Source organism: Piliocolobus tephrosceles, chromosome 19 (assembly GCF_002776525.5).
Source record: "Piliocolobus tephrosceles isolate RC106 chromosome 19, ASM277652v3, whole genome shotgun sequence".
In the NCBI taxonomy this organism is placed as follows: Eukaryota; Metazoa; Chordata; class Mammalia; order Primates; family Cercopithecidae; genus Piliocolobus; species Piliocolobus tephrosceles.
This window is the reverse complement of record NC_045452.1, coordinates 13379274-13398571: the sequence shown is the minus strand read 5'-3', so window position 1 is coordinate 13398571 and position 19298 is coordinate 13379274. Positions and strand designations below refer to the sequence as shown.

Here is a 19298-nt window from a genome sequence, read left to right as displayed (position 1 = left end):
GGTGTTTCTCTTGAATAGCAGTTACCAAAGTGAAACCCATTTTTTTTATTCCTAGAGAAAGGGATCTCTTCCACCAATGGTAAATTCACTGCTTGTCTCCAACAGGACTCTTTACATTGGTTTTTGAGATTAGCGCTGCCTCCCTGGTTCCCATAGCTGTTGTTTTTCAGTCCTCATTATTTTCTTCTTCCAGTTGAGTGGAGAACATAGAACTCTCTCCTTAGCCTCCAACAAGACCCTAGGCCAAGCTATTCAGGAGATAATATAAAATGAAAAATCAAAAAATGTGTCAAGAGCCCAACGCAGGTTGAAAATACAACGAATGGGCTGGGCGCGGTGGCTCACGCCTGTAATCCCAGCACTTTGGGAGGCCGAGGCGGGTGGATCACGAGGTCAGGGGATCGAGACCATCCTGGCCAACACGGTGAAACCCCATCTCTACTAAAAATACAAAAAAATTAGCTGGGCGTGGTGGTGGGTGCCTGTAGTCCCAGCTACTCGGAAAGCTGAGGCAGGAGAATGGCGTGAACCTGGGGGGCAGAACTTGCAGTGAGCCAAGATCACGCCACTGTACTCCAGCCTAGGCGACAGAGAACAGAGCAAGACTCCGTCTCAAAAACAACAACAACAAAAAATACGATGAATGGTTAAAAAGCAATAGATGAGTCAATAGATATTTCTTGGCACCTAATATGTGTGCCAGGGAAAAGCCTGTCCTAGACTTCACTGTCTCCCCCTAGACCAGTCCAGCCGACCGTGTTGTCTCTAAACATCACCAGCCTGGTATCTGATGGCCACTTCATGTTAGTAGTCATGGTAAAAACAAAGCCCCTTGTTCTTGCTTCAGTAATCCTCTCATTACACCTTCTCCAGTGTCCTGTCATCTCCTTATTCAAGCGTCTTCAGCTGTTATAGTCCCTACCCCCCTATATACACTCATACAGCCATAGGACTATTCAGCCTCTTACACCCACTATGGCCCCAACTTACCGTAGACCTCTACCCCTTCATAGACCTAGCTCAGGTGCTTAGCAAAGGCTGTGGAATGAAGGCAAGGGTGGCTGATTTCCTCCTTCCACTAATGGTGGGTGTGCAGATTCGGGGCAGAAGGTAGAGAGTGCAGTGGTCAATGGGAAAGGGCCTTGATGCTGGAAGCAGAAGGGCCTTATCCACTCCCACCTCCACCAGCATCTGGCTGAGGAACCATGAGCAATTCTGGAACTGGTGAGCCTCCATTTTCTTACCCCTCATGGGGAAGCTGGGCGAGTTCTCTAATGTTCTGGAGAGCCCGGTGATGCACCTCGTGAGCCCTCAGTAGACAGCAATCACCCCGGGGGACCCTGCTAACTCACGAGTTTCTAAGTAGCTCTTACTCTGCTTGCCCTGCTGGCGGGATATCACTCAGAACGTGGCCTTTATTGGTTAAATCTGCTTTTTTCCTTCACCGCATTCTCCTCCTCATCCCCCTCAGTCCAGATTCTGGTCATATCTTCCCAGGAACTATTGTCCTTTCCTCCTCAGCCTGCTTTTTCTACTACAGATACCCTCACCTGTTTTCCAACCAGTCCTCTGCTTCATTGTAACAAACCCTGCTGCAGTGTGCTCCTCACCTAAACCCCCTACCTTCCACACCTAAACCCCCACCTCCTGCACCCCCACCCTCCCCCCCTACACCCCCCCCACCTTCCACACCTAAACCCCCCCACCTTCCACACCTAACCTCTCCCACCTTCCACACTTACACCTCTCGCACCTTCTACACCTGTCAGAGTCTTCCTCCAGGGATTCCCAAATGTTCCCTCTCTGAATTCCTCTTTCCCTTTCTTTCAAAACACTCTGTATTCCAGTGACTTGGGGGCCCCTGGAGGGCAGGGGTATGCTTTTTCCTATTTGTGTTTCCTTCTCTAATGCCTAGCAAGGTGCCTGCCTAGAGTACTTTCATATGTAGCTTTTGCATAGGGTGGAGTTTTAAGTGCAACTGTGGCTCTAAACGACAGCCCACCCATAAGATCCATCTCAGAAAGAGCTAGAAAAGTGTCCATCTTCCTGAGCCCCTAGGCTGAGACCTACATCTCCTCCTTCATCTTCCTCAGCCCCTAGGCTGTGACCTACAGCTCCTCCTTCATCTTCTTCAGGGCAGGTGGAGATGATTATATCCCCTCCCCAGCGATAGGAGCACCCTGCCCTTACTGCGTTTCTGGCTTGTATTCTCCCTGAGTGGACAGCCAGGTGGCCAGGAACCATGTGGTTACATTGCTTTTTTATAATAAAAAATAAAGTTCTTTCCTGGTGACCTAAGAAACAAATGAGGTAAAATTACTTTGATCAGGCTGATGTATGCTAAGGAAATCAATAGCCTTAATTAGAAAGTAGAGAGAAAGCAGGCTGGGTGCGGTAGCTCACGCCTGTAATTCCAGCACTTTGGGAGACCGAGGCAGGCAGATCACCTGAGGTCAGCAGTTCAAGACCAGCCTGGCCAAAATGGTGAAACCCTGTCTCTACTAAAAATACAAAAATTAGGCGGCCGTGGTGGCGCACGCCTGTAATCCCAGCTACTCAGGAGGCTGGACGCACAAGAATTGCTTGAACCCGGGAGGTGGAGGTCGTTCCACCTCCTCATCATATAATCAGCCTGTAGATAGGCAGCTTACAGTGCATAGTAGCCTACCCATGTAGTTTGCATATTTGACTTCATGTATTCTTCGGTAAAAAATTATGGAATGCAGATTATGTAGAGGATGCGACACAGCACCTCCCCAAGGAACTCAGTCCAGGAAAGAAGACAGGCATTTTCCCGTCTTTAGTTCTGCCTACATCACTGTCTTCATTACATAAACCTCTCAGACTTAGAGGGCAGGAGCCACATCTGTTACCACGTCCTTTACAGCTCTTAGCAGGTAGAACTGTAATAAATGTGCCTTATGGAAATAGAAAAACCAGGAATAGAACAAGCCATAGATGAAAAATGGCTCCTCCTGCCCATTTCCAGAGCACAGTGAAGCAGAGAGCCCTAGCTTGGCGTTTCTCTTTTTTTTTTCTTTTCTTTTTTTTTTTTTTTTTTTTTTTTTGAGATGGAGTCTCACCCTGTTGCCGAGGCTGGAGTACAATGGCATGATCTCAGCTCACGGCAACCTCTGCTTCCCGGATTCAAGTGATTCTCCTGGCTATTACCCGGACAATCCTGGTTAATGCTGGCTAATACAAAAATAAGCCAGGTGTGGTGGCACATGCCTGTAATCCCAGCTACTCAGGAGGCTGAGGCAGGAGAATCACTTGAACCAGGAGGCGGAGGTTGCAGTGAGCCAAGATCATGCCATTGCACTCCAGTCTGGGCAACAGTGCAAGACTCCCTTTCACCAAAAAAAAAAAAAAAAGATAAGGCCTTTCCCCGGAGGAATAGGTAGCCTCAAGTATGAGGGTGGGTATGTGTGGCCTGTCAGGACATGAGATAGATTCCAGTGAGACGCCCATGATGGGATGGGGGAGAACGCTCAGCGGGAAGGTCTGCTGGGATGGGTAGGGAACATGGTAGGAGGGACAGGCTGTCTGGGCAGAGATGAAGGCTGGATGAAGAGTGCAGCCGGTGGGAAGGTTTTCATTCACTATGGTGGTGGTGACATGGTGGACCTCGGAGATGACAGGCTGCTAGATGTGAGGAGGTCTGGTGAGCCATGGTGTTGGAAGAGGTAGAGGTCAAAAAATGGTAAGGGTGAGGACAAAAGCAGCCTACATGTGCAATCTAGAAAGACATCTTTCCAGATCTCTGTGTCTCAGGCTGTCCGAGAGTCCTATCAGCTACATTCTCTTCCCTTGTCCCTTTAACTAAGGAGGCGCTGATCAGCATGTCTTTCTGTGCTTCCCTAGGTTTGGGTTTGTACAAGATAAATATTCTGCCTCTGCTTTTAACTTCCCTGCTGAGAACAAGCCTCAGTACATCCACGTTACAGGTAAGGAGCTACGGGCAGAGTTGGACAGGTGGGTCCACATCCCTTTCCTTGCACCAAACCTGTGGCTGCAGAACCACCTCAGCAGGCTCCAAGAGCCCTCCTGGTGGCTGCCACACAGGCGCTCCCCTTTCTCTTCAGGAACAGTGTTTCTGCAGCTGCCCTATTCCAAGCGCAAGTTCTCAGGGCAGCAGCGGCGGCGGCGGAACTCCACCAGCTCCACCAACCAGAACATGTTCTGCGAGGAGCGGGTCGGCTACAACTGGGCCTACAACACCATGCTAACCAAGACATGGCGCTCCAGTGCCACAGGGGATGAAAAATTTGCTGATCGGCTGCTGAAGGACTTCACGGACTTCTGCATCAACCGTGACAACCGTCTGGTCACGTTCTGGACAAGTTGCCTGGAGAAGATGCATGCCAGTGCCCCGTGAGGCCAGGGTTAGAAGGCTGTGCCTGTGCTGAGGGAAGGTGGGTGAGCCGCTGCCCTCAAACCCAGGGCAGAGGAGGATTCCAGGCAGGTTCTAGGAGTCAGATGTCCATTTGCTACTGTCAGTGAGTGGGGGCCATTTTTTTTTTTTTTTTTTGGCCCCCACAACAAATCTTCTACTCTAGAAGAAAGACTTTGGAAGCAGCTGCTGCTGCTGCCGCCACTCCTGTCAGCAAGTACTCAGAGCAGGTGGGAGGCACAGATTGTCCGTGGGAGGGCTCCATTGACTGGGAAGAGGGCAGGCAGCCCCCATGAATGTCCTTGGAAGTGGGTGGCTCCTGGTAGCATCCTTTTCCTTCACCATCTATGGGATATTAGGGGCAGAATCTGCCACTTCCTGCCCGGGAGTGTGCACAGATGTAAGATAATTTTGTGAAATAATGTACCATAAACTCTCACCTACTGTATATACCTGTACATATCAGAAGCAAATAAAAAGCTCCACGTGCATCATCTCTGTCCCCAGCCAGTTCCCCACAGAAGCAGTCCCATCCTGAGCTGGGCAGTTGTGCCAGGTGGCCGGGGTCATGGCAGTCAATGAAGAGGCCACAGATGGTGAGAGGGCTTCAGAATTCACTGGCTTAGGGAGTTTGGCTGTGAGTTTTTTGAGAAATTTCTTTCATAGGCCGCTAGGCTGGAACAAGGATGGTTCCAGTGAGGACAGTGAGCAGGCAGGATAACTTACGAGGTAACTGTAGGCTCATGCTGTCAGAATGAATCTTGCTAAATGGGGTGAGCCCAGCTCTGGGATGCAGATATGATGGCATTCTGAAAAAAATCAAAGGAAACCTTTGTAGAATCTTAAGTTAGGTTTTTTTTTTTTTTTGAGACAGAGTTTTCACTCTTGTTGCCCAGGCTGGAGTGCAATGGTGTGACCTGAGCTCACTACAACCTCTGCCTCCCAGGTTCAAGCGATTCTCCTGTCTCGGCCTCCCAAGTAGCTGGGATTACAGGCACCTGCCACCATACCAGGCTAATTTTTTGTATTTTAAGTAGAGATGGGGTTTCACCAGGTTGGCCAGGCTGGTCTTGAACTCCTCATCTCAGGCAATCCACTCACCTCAGCCTCCCAAAGTGCTGGGATTACAGGTGTGAGCCACCATGCCTGGCCTAGCTTAGGTTTGCTGAGATAAGACTCAGCATAGTGCTTCAACCTCAGCACCCTGCCTTAAGCTATTCAGGGCAGTTTGGGGGCTGGGGGTCACAGGGGAGAATCCAACAGTGGCTGCCACTTCTTGCTGTGCCATCTCACCACGTGGAGTTCATCACAAGCCCTGTTGATTTGCCTCCTCAATAGCTTTGCATCCATTCTCTTCTTCCCAGGCCCTGAGCTGCCACTCAATCCAGCCTTCCTTTGTCTTTCTCTTAGATCTTCAGGAAAACCTTCTAGTTTGTCTCTGCTTTCACTCCACTTGTCAGTCAGTCTTTTTATAAAACCACTGTGATTTTGCCACCACCTAACTAGAACTTTTTGGTGACTTAAACTTCAAAAATCTTAGATGCAGCCTACATGGTCCTGCACAATCTGGTCCTGTGGGCTGTTCGTACAGCCATCCTGGCCATCACGCATTCCCTGGAACATCACAAACTGTACCAGCTCAGATGCTTTGCACATGCTGTTCCCTCTGTTCCATCTGCCTAGAACATTCCTCCCTCCATGCCTGCTCTGTCTCACTAACTCCTGGTGGTCAGCCATCAGCTCTTAGCTCAAATGTCACTTCTCCAGAGAAGCAGAGTTGGTGGCCCTGTTAGATCCACCCACAGCACCTTGTACTTCTCCAGCATGGTGCTCAACATGTTTATACTCTACCATGGCAGAAGCTTGTCTTTTTTTTTTTTTTTTTTGAGACAGAGTCTGGCTCTGTCACCCAGGCTGAAATGCAGTGGTGTGATCTCAGTTCACTGCAGCCTCCACCTCCCAGGTTCAAGTGATTCTCCTGTCTCAGCCTGTGAGTAACTGGGATACAGGGGCCTGCGACAGAACCCGACTAATTTTCCTATTTTTAGTAGACACAGGGTTTTGCCATGTTTGCCAGGCTGATCTCGAACTCCTGACCTCAGGTGATCCACCGGCCTCGGCCTCCCAAAGTGCCGGGATTATAGGCGTGAGCCACCACACCCAGCTTTTTTTTTTTGAGACAGAGTTTCGCTCTGTCACCCAGGCTGGAGTGCCGTGGCACGAACTTGGCTTACTGCAAGATCTGCTTCCCGGGTTCACACCATTCTCCTGCCTCAGCCTCCCGAGTAGCTGGGACTACAGGTGTTTGGCACCATGCCTGGCTAATTTTTTGTATTTTTAGTAGAGATGGGGTTTCACCGTGTTAGCCGGGATGGTCTTGATCTGACCTCATGATCCGCCCGCCTCGGTGTCCCAAAGTGCTGGGATTACAGGCATGAACCACCACGCCCGGCTTTTTTTTTTTTTTTTTTTTTTGAGATGGAGTCTTGCTCTGTCCCAGGCTGGAATGCAGTGGTGCAACCTTGGCTCACTGTAACCTCTGCCTCCCAGGTTCAAGCGATTCTCCTGTCTCAGCTTGTGAGTAGTTAGGATTACACAGATGGACGCCACCACAATCAGCTAATTTTTTTTTTTTTTTTTTTGAGACGGAGTCTCGCTCTGTCACCCAGGCTGGAGTGCAGTGGCCGGATCTCAGCTCACTGCAAGCCCCACCTCCCGGGTTCACGCCATTCTCCTGCCTCAGCCTCCCGAGTAGTTGGGACTACAGGCGCCGCCACCTCGCCCGGCTAGTTTTTTGTATTTTTAGTGGAGACGGGGTTTCACCGTGTTAGCCAGGATAGTCTCGATCTCCTGACCTCGTGATCTGCCTGTCTCGGCCTCCCAAAGTGCTGGGATTACAGGCTTGAGCCACCGCGCCCAGCCAACAATCAGCAAATTTTTGTATTTTTTAGTAGAGACAGGGTTTCACCATGTTGGCCAGGCTGGTTTTGAACTCCTGACCTCAGGTGATCCACCTGCCTTTGGCCTCCCAGAGTGCTGGGATTACAGGCATGAGCCACTGTGCCCAGCCAAAGGTTCTCTATTTTGTTCATCTTTTTGGTGTCACGTGTGCATGATAATAGTAGATGTTGGAGAAATGGTTGTTGACTGAATGTATAGTGAGTGAATGAACTTCGGATTCCTGGGTGGGCACTGGATTTTTTTGTTTTATTTATTTATTTTTTTTTTTGAGACGGAGTCTCCCTCTGTCGCCCGGGCTGGAGTGCAGTGGCCGGATCTCAGCTCACTGCAAGCTCCGCCTCCCGGGTTTACGCCATTCTCCTGCCTCAGCCTCCCGAGTAGCTGGGACTACAGGCGCCCGCCACCTCGCCCGGCTAGTTTTTTGTATTTTTTAGTAGAGACGGGGTTTCACAGTGTTAGCCAGGATGGTCTCGATCTCCTGACCTCGTGATCCGCCCATCTCGGCCTCCCAAAGTGCTGGGATTACAGGCTTGAGCCACCGCGCCCGGCCCTGTTTTATTTTTTTAAGAGACGGAGTCTTGCTCTGTCGCCCATGCTGGAGTGCAGGGGTGCGATGACTCACTGCGACCTCTGCCTTCAGTTCAAGCAATTCTCCTGCCTCAGCCTCCTGAGTAACTGGGACTACAAGCGCACATCACCATGCCCGGTTAATTTTTGTATTTTTACTAGAGACGGGTTTCGTCAATGTTGGCAAGGATGGTCTCGATCTCCTGTCCTCAGGTGATCCAACCTCCTTGGCCTCCCAAAGTGCTGGGATGGTACAGGTGTGAGCCACCGCGCCTGGCCTGGGCACTGGATTTTACATCTGAATCTCCACCTTCCTAGCTGGGCTCCTTAGTTACTTCACAGAACTTGAACTTATTTAGAACTTAAAACGCAGCTATGGATGCTGCATGTAATGGTTTTGAGAGAATAGGTTTGTTAATATATGTGAAAGAGCACTGGATAATTCCTGGAAATGGAGCAGGACTTTGATAAAAACATGTTTTCCTTTTTCACCTTCCCTTTTCTCAGATATGCCAATCCCCTCATCTATGAAATGGGAAGCTATCTCCCCAGGTGGTTGGAGAATCAGAAGACACATGTAGCTGGGCACGGTTGGCCCACACTTGTAATCCCAACACTTTGGGAGTCTGAGATGGGAGGATCGCTTGAGCCCAGGAGTTTGAGATCAGCCTGAGCAACATAGGAAGACCCCATTGCTACAAAAAAATAAATAAATAAAATAAAATAAAATATTAGCTTAGGGCCGGGTGCAGTGGCTCACGCCTGTAATCCTAACACTTTGTGGGTGGATCATGTGAGGTCAGGAATTTGATACTAGCCTGGCCAACATGATGGAACCCCATCTCTATGAAAAATACCAAAATTAGCTGGGCATGGTGGTGTGCACCTATAATCCCAGCTACTCAGGAGGCTGAGGCAAGAGAGGTGGAGGTTGCAGTGAGCTGAGAACCCGAGAGGTGGAGGTTGCAGTGAGCTGAGATCATGCTAATGTACTCCAGCCTGGGCCACAGAGCAAGACTCTAAGAAAAAACAAAAGTTATCTGGACATGGTGACTCGTACCTGTCTTCCCAGCTACCTGAGAGGCTGAGGTGGGGAGATCTCTTGAACCCAGGAGATCTGCAATGAGCTGTGATTGCACCACTGCACTCCAGCCTGGGTGACAGAGTGAGACCCTATCTCAAAAAAGAAAAAAAAGAAGCCACGTATTTGAAAGGTCTTACAAAAGAGAGTAAGCAAATGTCTGCTCTCAAACAGCTGAACAGCTGCTCTCACATTCCTGGATGGGAGTCTCCATTGTGCTCTCAAGCCATTGAGTGATGGTGCTGGACAAAGCAGCCGCTGGCCTGTTCAGATCACATACGAACTGAACAACCACTTGCGATCCTCAGTGTCCCGTGTGTAAGGCCAACAATCGCCCCTGCAATTGCCCAGCAGAAGGCCCAGAGAATGATTTGGTGGAAGAAGGGGCGGCTGGTGAGTTAGGATGCTGGGTCACTCCCCCAACAGAGTGGAACCTGAAACTCTCCTGCCCATGAGCCCCAGTATCCTGCTGCCTACTTTCCTGATTCCTCCTCTCTCTGGTGGGCACCTCCTTCCACCCACTTGTCCAAGCCAGAATCTGGTAGTCAAACTCGATGCCTTCCTCCTCCATTATCCTCCAGTCCTCCCATCCATTCATCCTACCTATCTCTCAGACCCATCCACCTTTTTGTAGGTACAAAGCTCAGCCCACAGGGAGTCTGGTTTGGTCAGACATGGAGGACATGTGCATGCTGGTCAGGAGCCTGTCACCAGATTATATAGGCCGGATGCGGTGGCTCACGCCTGTCATCTCAGCACTTTGGGAGGCCAAGATCACCTGAGGTCGGGAGTTTGAGACCAGCCTGGCAAACATGGTGAAACCCCATCTCTACTAAAAATACAAAAGTTAGGGCGGGGCGCGGTGGCTTACGCCTGTAATCCCAGCACTTTGGGAGGCCAAGTGGGTGGATCACCTGAGGTCAGGAGTTCGAGACCAGCCTGGCCAACATGGTGAAACCCCATCTCTACTAAAAATACTAAAGTTAGGGCTGGGGATGGTGGCTCACGCCTGTAATTCCAACACTTTGGGAGGCCAAGGTGGGTGGATCAAGAGGTCAAGAGATCGAGATTATCCTGGCCAACATGGTGAAACCCTGTCTCTACTAAAAATACAAAAATTAGCTGGGCGTGGTGGTGCGTGCCTGTAGTCCCAGCTACTCAGGAGGCTGAGGCAGGAGAATCACTTGAACTCGGGAGGCAGAGGTTGCAGTGAGCCGAGATCACGCCACTGCATTCCAGCCTGGGCAACAAGAGTGAAACTTCATCTTAAAAAAAAAAAAAAACAGTTAGCTAGGCATGGTGGCGAGCGCCTGTAGTCCCAGCTACTTGGAAGGCTGAGGCAGGAGAATCCCTTGAACCTGGGAGGCAGAGGTTGCAGTGAGCCGAGATCGCACCACTGCACTCCAGCCTGGGCAACACAGGGAAACCCCATCTCAAAAAAAAAAAAAAAAAAAAGGAAAGAGTACATGATGTATGCCAGAGACACTGTGCAAATCTGTGAGGCCTTGCTGAAGCAGATAGGAAATACTGGGAGGGAATGCTGAATAGAAGCCAATTTACAGGCCTCTTCAGTTACCCAGAAAACTTGAGAAAAACACAGAATACAATGGTCACTCCATTGAGTGTTTCCTGTGTCCTGGGCTATGTGTCATACACCTTTTCATTGCATAATCTATTTTTTTTGTTGTTGTAGTTGAGACAGAATCTTGCTCTGTTGCCCAGACTTGGAATGCAGTGGCAGAATCTTGGCTCACTGCAACCTCTGCCTCCCAAGTTCAAGCAATTCTCCTGCCTCAGTCTCCCCGGTAGCTGGGACTATAGGTACATGCCACCATATCCAGCTAATTTTTGTAATTTTAGTAGAGACAGGGTTTCACCATATTGGTCAAGCTGATCTCGAACTTCTGACCTCAAATGATCCACCCGCCTCGGCCTCCCAGAGTGCTGGGATTACAGGCATGAGCCACTGCACCTGGCTCACTGCATAATGTTATCAACCTACCAGCTGAGGGGTGGAAGGCTCCAGTAAGTAGGGTCCACGCCCATACACTAACAAACAGCTGGGCTAGGAATCAGGTTCATGGGAATCAGCCCAGTCACCACCAGCTGTGCTGCCCCCTTCGCCTCCTGGTGGTACTGTGTCCATGAGATGCCACCCACTGCTCCATCCTGGGTTCCTGCCTGGGGACCCCTTCGTTCCTTTCAACTGACTGCCTTACATGTATGTTGAAGCTGCAGGGGTACAGATGCGGTGTAACATGTAGACATGGTCTCATATACAGGTTCTCTGGTAGGGAATGGGCAGTGACTCAGTGACTTTGATACAGGACCAGTGGCCTTTCCTCCCTGCCAGGCTTCTATCTGGAAGGCACTGTGTGTGCCCTCTCTTGTGGTCTGCAGCTGTGGCTTCAGCCTCCAAGTGCTTCAGGCAGCTCCTGGCCTTCAGACTGTGCCACACATTTGCCCTAAACCTAACCTGAAATGCCCGGGATATAGCATTTGCGTGTAGCAAAAGCTGGTGCCAAGTACTCAGTTCTACCAGCCTTCAGATTTGACCTCCATCTGCTTCTCTGGCTGGAGCAAGATTCCTCTGTTTCCTCAGTGAATCAGCATAGTCCTTCCAACAAGAAAATCTATTTTCCCATGGGGATGAGGGGAGATGGGGAATTGCCATGCAATCTCTGGAAAAGCCTTTTCTCTCTGAGCCCCAGAATTTTCATGTGAACTCATCTGGGAGAAACATTGGGGACCACAAGATTATAGACTTTTTCCCTTCTCAACCAACAGGATGGATGAGTGCTGAGGGGGGAATTCCAGTCCCTTTCAGTCCCACAGTTGCCACTGGAACGCAGTTTCTTTCCTCCTGTCTGTGCCCTTTTCTTTTCTTTTTTTCTTTCTTTTCTTTTCTTTTTCTTTTTTTTTTTTTTTTTGAGATAGGGTCTCACTGTGTCATCCAGGCTGGAGCACAGTGGCACAACCTTGGCTGACTGCAACCTCCACCTCCTGGGTTCAAGCAATTCTTGTGCCTCAGCCTCCTGGGTACCTGAGATTACAGGCATGTGCCGCCATGCCTGGCTAATTTTTGTATTTTTTTGTAGAGACAGTTTTGCCATGTTAGCCAGGCTGTTCTTGAACTCCTGGCCTCCAATGATCCTCCTACCTCAGCCTCTCCAAGTGCTGGGATTACAGGCGTGAGCCACTGTGCCCAGCCTCTAGTGAGTACTTCTAAAAAACCTACAATGCTGAGGATAGACCTTACAGCAAAGAATTATCCAGCCTCCAATGTCAATCGTGTCAGCTTCAGACACCATGAACTAGACTGTGGTCAGGTAAAAGGTTTAGAAGGGGACTCCCTCCCTCCTGTGACTTTGGAAGAAGAGGCATCTGCCACTTGCCCCTTCCTGTGATCTGAATCCAATGGCAGCCCCATCGTCAATTTATAGCAATTACTCTTGCTGGGTTCCAAGGCCAGAGTGGCTAAGAGGCCTGCTTAGAGGCATACAGCAGGTTACCACAGCACCAGGATTAGAATGCTGGCCATATGGAATGCTTGCTTGCTGGGACATGGCTTCTGTGTTTCTCTTCCACTTTCCTTGTTCACATAGCTTGCCTCTCCCATCGAATGTAAGCTCTTTGAAGGCAGAGAACACATCTTGCTCATCCTTGTGTCCTCCACGGCAAGTGCCCATCACACATTTGGCACTTACTTAGAATTTATTGAATTCATTCATTCAGCCAACATTTATGCAAGGTTGAACCAATGTGGGCCTTGCCCTCCTGGTGGAGGGAAGCAGACATGCAAAGCAGCCACCATAGCACTCTAGAAGAGGTCTGAGATTGGCTGTCTGTAATGCAGTACAGAAACTGGCCGGGTGCTAGCCGAGCACAGTGGCTCACATCTATAATCCCAGCACTTTGGGAGCCCGAGGTGGGCGGATCATGAGGTCAGGAGATCGAGACCATCCTGGCTAACACAGTGAAACCCCGTCTCTACTAAAAATACAAAAAAATTTAGCGGGCATGGTGGCGGGCGCCTGTAGTCCCAGCTGCTTGGGAGGCTGAGGCAGGAGAATGGCATGAACCTGGGAGGTGGAGCTTGCAGTGAGCCAAGATGAGCCCATGCCACTGCACTCCAGCATGGGCAATAGAGCAAGACTCCATCGAAAGACAGAAAGAGAGAAAGAGAGACAGAGAGAGAGAGAGAGAGAAAAGAAAAGAGAAAAGAAGGAAGGAAGGAAGGAAAAAGAAAAAAGAAAGAAATCAGCCGGTGTCGTGGCTCATGCCTATAATCCCAGCAATTTGGGAGGCTGAGGCAAGTGGATCACTTGAGGTCAGGAGTTTGAGACCAGCCTGGCCAACATGGTGAAACCCCATCTCTACTAAAAATACAGGAAAAAAAAAATTAGCCAGGCATAGTGGTGGGTGCCTGTAATCCCAGCAACTCGGGAGGCTGAGGCAGGAGAATCACTTGAACTCGGGAGGTGGAGTTTGCATTGAGCCAAGATCGTACCTCCGCACTCCAGCCTGGGCAACAGAGCAAGACTCGGTCTCAAGAAAAAAAGAAATAGAGGAGAGGGCTTCATTCTGTGTAGGGGAGCTGGGGAAGACTGGAGAAAGGCATTTGGGCTGGGACTTGACAGCTACGTAAGAGTTCTCCTAGCAGGTGAGGAGTATGGGGTGGGGAAGGGGATGCTGGAGGGCTGGGGGGCTTTGACAACAGAACAGTCAAGAGAAGACGACTAAAAACTGAAAGAACTGCAGAGAGAGTTCCCTGACCTGCCTCACCCAGCCTGCCCTTTCAACAACTAGAGGTGAGTGCTGGCAAGTCCCAGGGTGCACACTGGAGCCAACAAATAGCCCATTGTCTGGAAGCCCTGACTGTCCCCTGGGGTCATGCCACATGGGGCCTTGATCACCTGTCAGCCTTTGCTCTTCCTGGCCCCAGATCTAGGTAAAACAATGGCCTCTGAACACACCCAAGCTCCACAGTGCTGGCTGGTGTCTGATAGGACAAGTAGGGAAATGATCTCTTTCATGTTCCCTTTCTCCTCAGGGAACCAGAAACCCTGTGCCCATGTTCAACCTGCTGTTTCTTCACCAGGTGACCCTGCATAGCCTTTTGAAACGACCCTGACCCTCATCCGTCTAGTGACAAGATGGGAATCATCAAGACTTCATTACATAACTCGAGAAGTCAGTGTGAGAACCTGGGAAATAAGGGTTGCTGGGCTGGGCGCAATGACTCATGCCTGTAATTCCAGCACTTTGGGAGGCCAAAGGCAGGCAGATCACTTGAGGCCAGGAATTCGAGACTAGCCTGGCCATTGTGGCAAAACCCCGTCTCTACTAAAAAAGCAAAACTTAGCCAGGTATGGTGGCACATGCCTGTAATCTCGGCTACTCGGGAGGCTGAGGCTGAGAATCACTTGAACTTGGGAGGCAGAGGCTGCAGTAAGCGGAGATCGCACCACTGCACTCCAGCCTGGGTGACGGAGGGAGACTCTGTCTCAACAAAGAAAAGGGTGGGGGAGTTGTGACAGCCTTTTGAGAACTCAGTCTGAGGAAGAGTCACTGTTACTCTTGTCTGACAGTAGTGCCCCCTGCCTGTGATCCTGAGCAAGTCCACTCACCTCACTCAACCTCAAGTTTGAGGGTGCAGTGATGACGGCATTTCTCCAGCTTCCTTCGAGGGATCATGGTGGGGACCTGACGCAGTCAGCTTTGCAAAGGTGTCCGAGTGGCGCAGGGTGCTCCCTCATTTTAAGGCAGTGCTGTAAATGCTTCCATGATGGAGGCCAAACATTCTGGTTTTCTATTTTATTTTATTTTCAGACAGGGTCTTGCTCTGTCACCCATGCTGGAGTGCAGTGGCGTGATCACAGCTCACTACAACCTCTGCCTCCCAGGTTCAGTTGATCCTCCCACCACAGCCTCCCGAGTCGCTGGGACTATAGGCACATACCACCACACCCTACTAATTTTTTGTGGAGACAGGATCTCACTATGTTGCCCAAGCTGTCTCGAACTCTTGGGCTCAAGCGATCCACACACCTCGGGCCTCCCAAAGTGCTGGAATTACAGGTATGAGCCACCATGCTTGGCCTAAACATTTTGTTTTGAACGTGCCCAGAAGGTGTGCAAGGAACATGATATACCACCAGCTAGCCTGAAGCTTGGGAAAAGAGAGAAAGCAAGCAGAAAAAAAGTGTGTGCCCACCAACCTGCTAGGGCCTGAGGACAGCCCTGATGGAGGTGAGTGGGTAATGGGGACCCCACTTCTCAGAGGAGAAACTGAGTCTCAGGGAAGTTCAGGACTTGCCTGGGGATACTGAGCGAGCACACAGAGCAGAGGACGGATTGAACCTGTCTGCATTCTCCCGACTCCTCCATCCCCCCTAGCCAGGCTGGGCTTTTCCTCACAATGAGATGGGGCATGGAAGACAGAAACCCAGTGAGAGAGGCCTCTGTGGAGGGGCAGCCGTGCAGGGTAGGAGGCAGGGAAGGGCCTGGGGCCAACCTCCCTGCACAGCCATGAGAGCCATGTCCCTGGTCCCGACTCCCCAGGATCTCCTGCTCCTGGTCACTGCACTGTTGGTGGTTGGCCCTGGGAGAACAGGAGCACTCCCTGGGTAGTCTGACACACAGGATGTGTCTCGCCTCAAAGCAGAAGTGAAACCGGCACAGTTCTCCTTGTGAGACACCCCCTCACCACCTTCGTGTCTCTTCTGCAGGAACCAGGAGAGTGGCTGCCACCACTTGAAGCCAGATTGGAGGACAGCAGAAAAACTGGCCAGCTCTGGAGTCTGACCTATGCAGGGAGCTGGGTGTCCACCCCCCACTGCACATATCTTGGGATTGCTTTGTGCATGCCCCCTTGGGCTGCCTGTCACAGTGATCACAAGATACTGTTCCTATCAGGTTTTATGATGTAGACTCTAAGGGAGCTGCCCCTTTATACAAGTCCCTGTGTCCCAGTGGAATCGCAGCCAGCCCATCGCCATGGGAGGGAGATTTGTTTGTGGTTTACTCACTCATTTGTTGTTCACAGGTTCAGTCACCATGCTGCCCACACATATGTATTAAGTCACCCATGTGCCAGGCATCGTGTAGATGCAGGAGGAAGGATATTAAACAAAAAATTACACAAATAACGATTTTTAGGGTTGTGAAGTAATAAGTATAGTTGTGAAAACTGCTCAAAAGACAAAGGAGAGTCCACTGTGAAAGGTGTAAGGGGGGCCAGGCGCGGTGCCTCACGCCTGTAATCCCAGCACTTTAGGAGGCCAAGGAGGGCGGATCACAAAGTCAAGAGATCAAGACCATCCTGGCCAGCATGGTGAAACCCCGTCTCTACCAAAAATAGAAAAATTAACTGGGTGTGGTGGCGTGTGCCTGTAATCCCAGCTACTCAGGAGGCTGAGGCCGGAGAATCGCTTGAACTCAGGAGGTAGAGGTTGCAGTGAGCTGAGATTGTGCCACCACACTCCAACCTGGTGAGACAGAGAGCGAGATTCCATCTAAAAAAAAAAAAAAAAAAAAAAGCCAGTGTGGTGGCGGGTGCCTATACTATAATCCCAGCTACTGGAGAGGCTGAGGCAGAGAATTGCTTGATCCCGGGAGGCGGAGGCTGCAGTGAGCTGAGATCACACCACTGCACTCCAGCCTGGGCGACAGAGCGAGACTCTGTCTAAAAAAAAGAAAAAGAAAGGTGTGAGGGGGAGCCTGACCTATTCTGGGGCCCAGGGAAGGCTTCTGAATGTTTCCATGGAGACCTGATGGATGGCCAAGGGAGAGGAAGGGGCAGGTGCAGCAGGAGAAGGAAGCAGAAGCAATTGCGCAGGACCATGTGTGCCGCGGAAGGGTGTCCTCTATTTGTCTTGAAAAGAATGAACGCCTGGAAGGCTGGGTGACCTTGGGCAAGCCTTCCTCTTCTGTTGGCCTCAGTTTCCTCATCTTTTCAGTAGGGACATGTTTGCCCTCCTTGCAAGGTTGTTGAAGAGCCCTTCAGTTAAGCACCTAGCACAGCACCTGCCACCTTGGAGGTGCCCAATAAATGGAGCCATTAGCCTAATGGTTGTGACAGAGGCAGGACAGGAATCCAGGCTGCCTGCCCAGCTCGCCTTCCAGCACCTGCCCCTGCAGTCCCTACCTTCTTCCAGGGCTGCTTCTAGGAGACACTGAGCCAGGAGCTGTCACTGGGGCTGAACACACTGGCCTGAGTTCCAGCTCACTCTCTGTATAGTGTTCCCCTGCTGTCATATCACTGCCCTTTGCCAGCCAAGTTAACGCAACCTGGGAAAAGGCTGGGGTGAGTCTACAGCTACGGTCAGCCTTAGAAGTTGTTGTCCTCCCTCCCTCCTCCCACCTTCCACAGTGCCCCAGGTTCCAGCTAGATGACCTAGTCAGTCTTTGCAGATCCCTAATTCCTGTGGTTAGCTGGGTAGCTGTGTGCCCTACAAGTGAGACGCAGGGTAGCACAGAGCTGACAGCCCAGGCTTGACCAGCAGCAGGACTACATTATTCTGAGAGTGAAGTCAGCTTGGACTGCCTCTCTCCTGATTCAGGGAAGGAGTCTTCCTAAAGCAGGAAGGAGCTGATCATTGATTGCATGCATGCCTGGAGCCATGCAGGATGCTTTGCTTGCTACCTGGCTTAGTTTTTTTTTTTTTTTTTTTTTTTGGTTAATGAGACAGAGTCTCACTCTGTTTCCGAGGCTGGAGTGCAGTGGTGTGATCTCTGTTCACTGCAACATCCACCTGCCAGGTTCAAGTGATCCTCCCGTCTCATTCTCCCAAGTAGCTGGGACTACAGGCACATGCCACCATATCCAGCTAATTTTTGTATTATTAGTAGAGATGGAGTTTCAACATGTTGGCCAGGCTGGTCTTGAGTTCCTGACCTCAGGTGATCTGCCTGCCTTGACCTCCCAAAGTGCTGGGATTACAGGTGTGAGCTACTGTGTCCAGCCATACCTGGCTTAGTTCTAACAACAGACCCTCGCTGTAGGTCTTATTATCTGCATTTTACAGATAAGTACCTGAGGCTTGGGGGTCACCAAGCTGGCAAGTGACAAAAAGGCTGGATGCTATTCCAGGTCACCATGACCTTACCCAACCCCAACTCTGAGTGGCGGACCTTTGGGCTATGTTTTGCTGTATTTGGGATTTCATTCAGTCTCATTGTAGGAGTCCTGAAAACGAGATGGGGGAGCCTGAGCTTTGATCTCTTCCTGTGGCAGGTGGCTTCAGGAACTGCTGCTGCTGTTTCTCAGGAGTGTCCCAGAATGATCAAGCTGGAGCCACCTCAGTGATGAATATGGCCATCCCCTTGTCCACATAGGGGAAACTGAGGCCCAGAGGAGGGAAGCAACTTGCCTGAGGTTACAAGGTTGGTCAGGGGAGCTGGGGCTCTCCCGGGGCCCTCCTCCTTTGGCTTTCTGTCTCACCCTCCCTTGCTAGCCTTTGTGTAGCCTCCACACATTGGAAGATCCCAGTCCGTGGCTCTTGGACCTCTTTTCTTCATTGCATTCCCCCAGTGACCCAATCCTGAGATCCTTTTTTTTTTTTTTTTGAGACGGAGTCTCACTCTGTCGCCCAGGCTGGAGTGCAGTGGCCTGATCTCAGCTCACTGCAAGCTCCGCCTCCCAGGTTTACGCCATTCTCCCGCCTCAGCCTCCTGAGTAGCTGGGACTACAGGCGCCTGCCACCTCGCCCGGCTAGTTTTTTGTATTTTTTAGTAGAGACGGGGTTTCACCGTGTTGGCCAGGATGGTCTCGATCTCCTGACCTCGTGATCCGCCCGTCTCGGCCTCCCAAAGTGCTAGGATTACAGGCTTGAGCCACCGCACCCGGCCCCTGAGATCCTAATTACCATCCACATGCCCACAAGTCTGAAGATCTCTAGCCCACCCCACTTCTGAATTCCAACCTATCAGTCCAGTTGCCTTCTTGGCCTCTCATTAGAGATCTAAGAGGAAGATGTGTCTAAAACACAACTCTTGATTTAGCTCTGCACCCAACCCCCAGCTCCCACCCAAACCTGTTCCACCCACAGTCTTCCTAGATTTAGTAACTGTACCATCATCTACCCAGTTAATTCAGGCAGAAAGCCTTGGAATTATCCTATATTTCCCCTTCTCTCATCCCCCACATCTAACCCATTAGCAAAAATATATTGTAATCTGACCCCTCTCCCCATCTCCACTTTTGTCTGATGCGACACAACGTTAACTGTCCTCTTGCACCCTCCTTTGTCTTCAGGAATGTATTCTCTCTTTTTTTTTTTTTTTTTTTTTTTT

At 50.5% G+C, this 19298-nt stretch overlaps 1 protein-coding gene across 18 annotated transcripts in view; it reads left to right on the top strand.

Moving 5' to 3' along the window:
- Positions 1 to 16348, top strand: part of LOC111521831 (GATOR complex protein DEPDC5) — a 170381-nt gene extending 154033 nt beyond the window's left edge. For 6 of the 18 annotated variants that reach the window (XM_026447069.2, XM_026447067.1, XM_026447065.1 and 3 more), the window contains 2 exons: positions 3865 to 3947; positions 4086 to 4887. In XM_026447069.2, coding sequence (XP_026302854.1) covers positions 3865 to 3947; positions 4086 to 4378 — 376 coding nt within the window. In that variant the 3' untranslated portion in view covers positions 4379 to 4887. The other 12 variants (XR_003306701.1, XR_003306700.1, XM_026447066.2 and 9 more) reach the window with 9 other exon arrangements.
- The last annotated feature ends 2950 nt before the right edge of the window (positions 16349 to 19298 follow it).